The sequence below is a fragment of the Nicotiana attenuata genome, unplaced genomic scaffold (genome assembly GCF_001879085.1).
Source record: "Nicotiana attenuata strain UT unplaced genomic scaffold, NIATTr2, whole genome shotgun sequence".
Lineage (NCBI taxonomy): Eukaryota > Viridiplantae > Streptophyta > Magnoliopsida > Solanales > Solanaceae > Nicotiana > Nicotiana attenuata.
This window is the reverse complement of record NW_017670677.1, coordinates 52,746-60,685: the sequence shown is the minus strand read 5'-3', so window position 1 is coordinate 60,685 and position 7,940 is coordinate 52,746. Positions and strand designations below refer to the sequence as shown.

General features: G+C 33.3%; 1 protein-coding gene across 1 annotated transcript; it reads right to left on the bottom strand.

The window, feature by feature from the left end:
* Positions 1 to 2,680: 2,680 nt before the first annotated feature.
* LOC109242179 (probable serine/threonine-protein kinase roco8) lies at positions 2,681 to 3,802 on the bottom strand. The gene is made up of 2 exons (XM_019409027.1): positions 3,491 to 3,802; positions 2,681 to 3,236 (listed from the first exon to the last, which is right to left on the bottom strand). The coding sequence occupies exons 1-2, from the start codon at positions 3,611 to 3,613 to the stop codon at positions 2,847 to 2,849; spliced, it is 513 nt and encodes a 170-aa protein (XP_019264572.1). The 5' UTR covers positions 3,614 to 3,802; the 3' UTR covers positions 2,681 to 2,846.
* Between the last annotated feature and the right edge of the window lie 4,138 nt (positions 3,803 to 7,940).

Sequence of the window (7,940 nt, the reverse complement as noted above, 5' to 3'; positions counted from 1 at the left end):
AGAGAGTAACAACTTTTCATAGCTCAATTGGTTAGACCATCTATTTAATAAGTGGAGGTCTTCAGATTGACTCTTAACAAGAATATTCTATTTTTTTTTTTGTCTTTTTGTATTTTGCCTTAATTGTATTCGATGCGCAAATAAATTTAGGGAGCGTTTAGTATGACGGAAAATATTTTTCGGAAAATATTTTCCCGTTTTCTACTGTTTTGTTGCACAAAATAGTTTGAAAAATAATTTCCTAAATATCACATTTTTGTGAAATTGGAGGAAAATGATTTCCCTAGAAAAAGTTAGGAAAAGACTTCACAAAAACTCCACCTACCCTTACATCTAACCCCAACCCCCTCCCCCTTCTCTTCCCTATGCCACCTCTCTCTCCAAAAAGACTTTTTTTTTAGATTTCGATTTTTTTCTTTTCCGTCACCACCCACCCTGCTAACCCCCTTCCCCAATTGTCCCTCCCTCCCCCGATTTTTTTCTTGGAAAATATTTTTTACGGAAAATATTTTTCATTATACCAAACACACTCTTAGTGGATACAACTTGTATCCATACAAGTGATACATAGTGGGTAATTCCTTTTAATTAGTTAATAAGAAAAAGTTAGGAGTTAATTAGGAGAAAGTAAATACCCACGCGTTTCGAAGATTGGCTTTTTTCGATGGTAGATAAATATGTGGAGGGGCAGTTAATAATCTTTAAAAGTCTAATCCAAGCTAACCAAATTTATGCAGCTATTCTTTTAAAACTTACTTGCATTCATGACACGTATGCTCCCTCTTCATGTAAGTGAAAGTTAGATTAATGATGGATTAAAAAGTGGCATTTTTTTTGATTAACTTTCTTTCTTGTTTGTGGTTTTCCTTTTTCTTCTTAATCTTCCTTCCATATTATAATTACTTATTTGAAAAGTTAAACAATTTCTTAAACTTTTTTATCTGGAAATTTTGATTTCTAGCACGTACTTATTTCTTATTATACTTTTTAAATATATATCTTTTATTAAAACAAAAAAATGGTATATATTCAAATCTAGACTTGTTGATCTTCATACTCCAAATTAAGGGTGTTAATCGGGTCGAGCTGACCCGTTTTCAACCCGCTTCAACCCGGGTCAGCCGGTACTGTTCCTTATTGTGCGGGCTGGGACGGGTTGATTCTGGGGCGGGTTGGGGATGAACACGTTCAGCTTAACGGTGCACCGAACCTGTGTAGCCCGTGACCCGTTAACGGGTTGTTAACGGGCTGCAGCCCGTTTAGAGCTCGGTTACCGTTGCTTAAATTTTTTTTTAAAAATTAATTGGACCGTTGCCAACGGTCAAATTGAGAAATGACCGTTGGGGAATGGCCAGATTTTGCAAAAATTGGCCATTTCGGCCTCTCCCATTAAAAATATAGCCCTCCCACCCCTAATAATTAAAAAATTACATTTTTAGCCTTTTAAAATCTATAAATAGCCCCCCTTATTCTTCATTTTTTCTCACAATTCACTCTCTTAATACTCTAATTCTCTCTCAAGTCTCAATTCTCTCTTGATATTATAGTTCTTAAATTCTCAATTCAAGACTTCAAGTTAAATCATGCCCCGTACTTCGAGAGTGCGCTCATATGTTTGGGAACACTTTGAGATGGTAGAAGAAAATGAAGAAGCTCGAAAAGTAAAGTGCAAAAACTGTGGTGTAGTCTTAAATGTTCGTCCAAAGTGTGACTCTTTCCCTGACCCTGACCCTGTTAGGATACTTCGTACCCCCGAGAGGCCTTTTTATTTTTATAACCTAACTTTAAATAACTGATAAAATACTACTCCTGTGGAAAAGGTTTTGACACTTTGCGTGATGCTCGTGGCACGAAATTAGAGCTGATCATGAAATTGATGAGAATACATTTAATTAATTCAATGCTCATCTAACCTTTACCTTCTCCATCCAACTCCCAAAAGTAAACCTTAGGGATAGCGACAATCAATAGTTTGACGGAGCAATAATCTTGATAAGCTTCTTCCTTCAATTTTTTCATTTTTCAAATTATTTATGATAAGCTTAGCTTTTTGCTTTTATTTAATGTATCAACGTAGAAGATGATGTTTGACGAGGCAATAATTTCGATAAGATTCTTCCTTTAAATTTTCATTTTTGAAACAAGCTATGTAAAGCTTAGCTTTTGCTTTTATTTAATGTATCAACGTAGAAGATGATACTCCTATTTTAATTAATTTAGATTCGCAATAAGTAAATATGTAAAAGGGATAAAATACTTTCTACTGAAAAGTTATCTCCATTTTCAGCTTGGTGGAATTCTAACAATCTTATCACATCCTTAGAGGTGTAGATATTTCCTAAATGCATTTGTACAAGACGCTGAATTCTCCCCGCTCATTTTACTTGTCTTAGTTTGATTAGAAATTAAATTTGAGAAAGTAAACAAGACTTTTGAATTATATAATATTAAACTAAAAATGTATATAACCTATTATATATGTTATTTAAATCTTATATCTTAATTATGTCATGACAGTGTCATTAAGAATTAAATAAAAATTTACTACATAAAATATGTTAATGTTTTTTTTCAGACAATAATTTAATATTCTTTCTTAGAGCGACTAGAAAGGAAGCAAAGACTATTAAAAATGAGTTGATGTTTATCTAAAATTCCAGATTTTATCCAGCTGCAAAAATGAAGTCTTCAACCCCTTTATCTTCTTTTTTCTGATGCCTGAGATTTTCACGGCAAAAGATAGTGTACAAAACCTAGAAGAAACTTACTCAATTAATTGAAAAAAACTCAGAAATTAAACGTTGTTGTACCATGCTGAGTACAGAGGGATTTCTTTCTCTGTTTTCTTACTTCAATATTTCCGGCAACTGCGGCATAGGATTTTCCGATTTCCAGCGTCCGAATAAGGAGAAAACTAAAAGCCCTAATGACGTTGCGACTATTGAATAAACCCTACCAATATAGATGAGGCAAAATAAAATGAAAACAAAAAAATACAAACAAAACGAGCTAAAATTCATGACTAATTTGTCACATTCAGCTGAACCATTTTTAGCTTCTTTCTGCTCGTATGAGTTTGAGTTTGATCTTGATAAGTCATCTTCTATAGAAGAAGAAGAAGATGATGTAGTTGATGATAAAGATGAAGTTGAATAAGAAAGTTCAGACGATGAAGAGCTTGCTTTTGATATTGACTTGTCTTTTCTACTACTCCTTCTCTTAACTTTTGTTTTCCGCTGCAAATTAAAGAGAAGATACCTTAGTCAAAATTTAAACCATAAAAAGATTTTAGATAAACAGTTTTAACTTACTTTTTACTTTATCAAACACTGAAAAAAAGCTCAAAATAATTTTACTAGCGTAAAAGCCGATCCAAATAACCTTTGTTTCTGATTAACCTTCGAGACAAATGAAAAAGAAGTAGTAACAATAAAGAGTAACTCCAGCAAGATAATAATAAAACTGAAGCGGAAGAACCAAAAAGACTTACAGTTGTATTTTCTTTATAATGTTTTTTTCTTGAAGAAGAGTGATGATCAACACCATGGTTGCGAACAAGAGAGTCCTCTGCAACATCAATAGGTCGAAAACAGAGGAAAAACTTGTTCTTCATTTGGAAAGCTGATTTAGGAGAAAAAACGGAGACGATAATTTCTCAAGTTTTGTCAATTTATATTAAGGGAGTTGTAGTTGAAAACAAGAAAAAGTACTCTTGTTTATCGCTTAGGCCGGCGTCTCCCCTAGCTATTCTTCTATTTTGCCAGTTGCCAGTAAGCCATATGATGGAAAACAACCGACTTGTACTCTAGTATTATTTATGTCAAAATCGGATCAGAGAAATAGATTTATGATTTTCACGAGTATTTACTTTTTTCCTCCAATTTGAAGTATTCAAAACACCTAAATATAATTACTTCCTCAATCCTAATTTATATGACGCGTTTTAGAGTATGTTAAAGGGATACTTTTCTATATTTAAAAATTTAATGTTACTTATAGTATAATGATTTATAATCGCATAAGTCTATGCCTTATTTCAAATCATAAGGCATAAAGAGACCTGATGCACGAAGTATTCTGTGTTCATGCGCGATATGGGGAAGGGTTGTCCTCCGAGAGAGTATGGTACGGTACGTAGGCAGATTATTCTGATGCGAGCGTCAATGACTGCTTTCATGTGTTAAACCAGTAACATATAAATTATGCGGAGACATTTTTATCATCACTCTAGGACTTCCCTTCTACAAATATAAGCATTATTTTCATGTGATATGTTTGATCATTAACTAAAATAACTAGCAAATATCAAATTCTAAACGAGTTAAGATTAATATTCTTGGCTGAATTCCTACACAACATATTATGGGAGCTAATCCAAATAATAAAAATATTTCCTGACGAAACTATGTCAACAAAATTTTAGTCCGCCTTTTTTATTTTTCGAGTTTTTCCTCTTATTCGGTTGTGTCAGAATATCACAGTCCATTGTGATTTGAGTAAAATATGATTTTCATACATTTTAGGTGCTATAAATATTTCCCTCCTGCACGTATTGACTCGATTATATTTCTTTTGAAATTAAATATGCAATATGCTTTTACTCCTTATTTCCAACAACTCTGACCATATCAATGAACACCTTTTTAGTTTGAAATAAATTCCATATAAAGGTTCGTTGTCAGACTTAGTAGGCTTTTGGACATAAAACTGTGAGATTATTTTAAAAAATAGTTTTTGAAGTTAAGTTGGAAAAAGATATTTAAAAATTAAAATTGTGTTTCTACATGTATTTTGCTTGAGAAAATATTGTAATTTTATGAGAGAAAATATTATTTATTTGAAAAGGTGGTAAAAATCACTTTGTCAAACTTGAAACTCATCTTCAAAATTTTTTGAACTCATCTTCAAAAATTCAAGCTAATGTATAACCAAATAATATTTTGAAAATAAATTTCGAAAAAAATAATCTTATGGATAAACAGGTCCTTAGAACAGGTGATATTCGTGCATTTTATATGTCAGTCTTTCATTTTTAGTTCGTTTTAAAAAGATTAATAACTTTTTAGAGTTATGAACTTTTCAGTTAGACCATTCTATTTTATTTTCAATCACACTCTAATCAAAATAACATGGCATTTTTAAAATCTAAGAGTACTTTTGTGTAAAATATATAAATACTGTTTCTTTCTTAAATCTTGTATCCAGTCTAATACAAACATATAAAATGAATCGATTATTTATTTTCGTGTATTAAGTGTTGCACCGCGAAGGCAATCGACATGGATGAGTCCAGCTACGGTATCTCGATCTTGTCAAATTCTTAACCTAAAATTCTCCGTACTTGTTATTAGTAATTCAAATCTCATTACATTTAGAGGTGATGGGATCAGAAAATCCAACTTTAATTTAAATTTATTGGTATATGATAGAGAACTAATATCGATTGTTGCCAGTTGGTGTTGTATGAATGTAAATACATTTACCATTTGACAAAAGAAAAATGTATTAACTTATTAAATGAATTTAGGGTCATGAACTAGAACAAAATTCTTTTAAATTCAAGAATTTGGCAGATCTATAAGTTTTATATGGACCAAGTTTCTCCTAAATTCAAGAATTTGGCAGATCTGTAAGTTTCATCAAGTAATAGAATATTGACATCGGCGAAATCAAGATCGACAAAATACTCGAATGGCTTAATATTGGCATATTCATAACATAAAGAATCAATTTTTTTTCCTTCTTTCTATTATGTATTGTATACAAATATTTAACCAAAAAATAGAATTTCGATTAAAACTAGAAATTAAGAGGAAAAATCGGGTTACTGATAATCAGGAGACGAAAAGAATAAGAATTTTTTGAGGATAATAAAGCAGTAAATAAGTTTGTATTTCAATGTAATCTCAATGATATTTCGTGTCCTTACAAATGCTGAGACCTCCTCCTTTTATAGTTGATTTTTCTAGGAAAAGGTATAATGCCTTAGCCTTAAAGAGGCAATTATGAATATTAAATGACATTAAATGAAACGTTACACAATCATTCCTATTCAATACTGATTCGCTAACGTATTTGACATTCAATACTGAATTTAGACTTCTTTATGCCATCAGATTCATATCTTCAATTCCTTCTGACCTCCTGCTTTAATTAAGTTAAATAGATACGAGACTCGTATCATTTGAATAGCATCTCATGCCTATTTAACTTTCTTCTCCTCGTATCTGATATTGCCCGTGCCTCTTAACTGATCATCATGTTTTGACCATTTGACCAGTCCACGTGTCATGCCACGTCACCTTCAATTATAAATTCAGTTTTTTCCCAATACAGATAGTCCCCCCACTTTCCATTTATTTATCAATTAAATATTTGGGAAGTGGATCTTCATTAAAAAGGGAATTTTCGCCATAATCAATGCTATGACAGTGTCGACGCTTCAATTGTCTCTTCTATTTAATGCACCATATACGTGTCACCTTCTCATTAGTTCTGCGATTTTGCAGCCTTTTTCTAAGGCTTCTTTAGCTCCACTATTCACGAAGTGATAGTTGCCTTTATTATAGGCTTTCCATCATTACACTTCTTAATTATCGACGGTTGAGTTTATATATAAATTTGCCCCCTTTTTCCTTTGTCTTCTTCTTCACAAGCTTTTTACCAAATTTTTTGCTATTTACTCTCGTTCACTTCTTCTTCAGTTCATTCCTTCTCACTATGTCGTCTTCGAATCCTAACCCTAAAAGAGTCCCAATTCTTGATAGTTTCCCCAATGCTCCTGCTAGACATAGAAGAGGTAGAGGAGGTGTGCTTCGTGGTACAGGGTCGGTTCGTGGTGGTACCTCTGGTTCCATCACTCCTTCTTCTAGTTCTGGCAATATCTCTAGAGGCTCTCTTTCTAACAGATCCACTTCTAAGGGCAAAGAACCTTCTGAGTCTAACCAAGAGCCTCTAGTTGAAGAAATTGTGCCAACGGATTTATCTTTCGAACATGACAAAGAATCCCTTCGTGACCAAGTGATTAAAGTAGAGAGAGCTGATAAATATCCCTCTTTAATTACTGAACCTTTGATTCAAATTGTTCGAAGAGACTGTCGTTGGAGAGATGACACCCACATAGTTATTCCTACCCCACACTAAAGAATATCTTCTTATAGGGTTGGCTTTTCTTTCGTTTACACTTATCCCTTTACTTTGGGATTTATTCCTGCTATTGACCCAGTCATACTTGATTTCTGCCGTTTTTTCAAAATTTGTTTGGCTCAAGTTGGTCCCCTCGTATGGAGAGCAGTAGCTTGTTTGAGGTATATGTCAACCAAAGCTGATGTTGGCTTTTCTTTCCCTCATCTAATTCATCTTTATCACCCCAAGCTATTCCGCAATGGTGTTTTTACCTTATCTGCAAGAAGTAAGAAGGTTTTGGTTAACCCTGAAGATAATAACGACCGTGGCTGGTACACCCGGTTTGTTGCTGTTCCCACAATCGATTTGGTGGGTGAATAAAATATTCCTTTTCCTGAGAAATGGAACTTTACACGTAAGTATTTTCTTCCTTGCCGTATCTGCTTTCGTTATTTCAACTTCTCTTCTAATTTTATTATTATTCCTTTGTCTTTTTTTTTGTCAACCATGGGAGATGTGGAACCCGTTCCTAATTTTCGTGGTTGGTAGATGCTGTCTTGAAAGCCGTGCCTATGGAGGCACGAACTTGGAAATCTATTTCCAACAAACANACCTTATCTGCAAGAAGTAAGAAGGTTTTGGTTAACCCTGAAGATAATAACGACCGTGGCTGGTACACCCGGTTTGTTGCTGTTCCCACAATCGATTTGGTGGGTGAATAAAATATTCCTTTTCCTGAGAAATGGAACTTTACACGTAAGTATTTTCTTCCTTGCCGTATCTGCTTTCGTTATTTCAACTTCTCTTCTAATTTT

What these genes read in the sequence shown, in the direction of transcription:
- LOC109242179 (XM_019409027.1), bottom strand. Translation starts at nt 3,613, where the DNA reads ATGAAGAACAAGTTTTTCCTCTGTTTTCGACCTATTGATGTTGCAGAG. An exon ending in ATTATAAAGAAAATACAACT is followed by an intron (nt 3,237 to 3,490) that starts GTAAGTCTTTTT and finishes TTTAATTTGCAG; the next exon opens with CGGAAAACAAAAGTTAAGAG.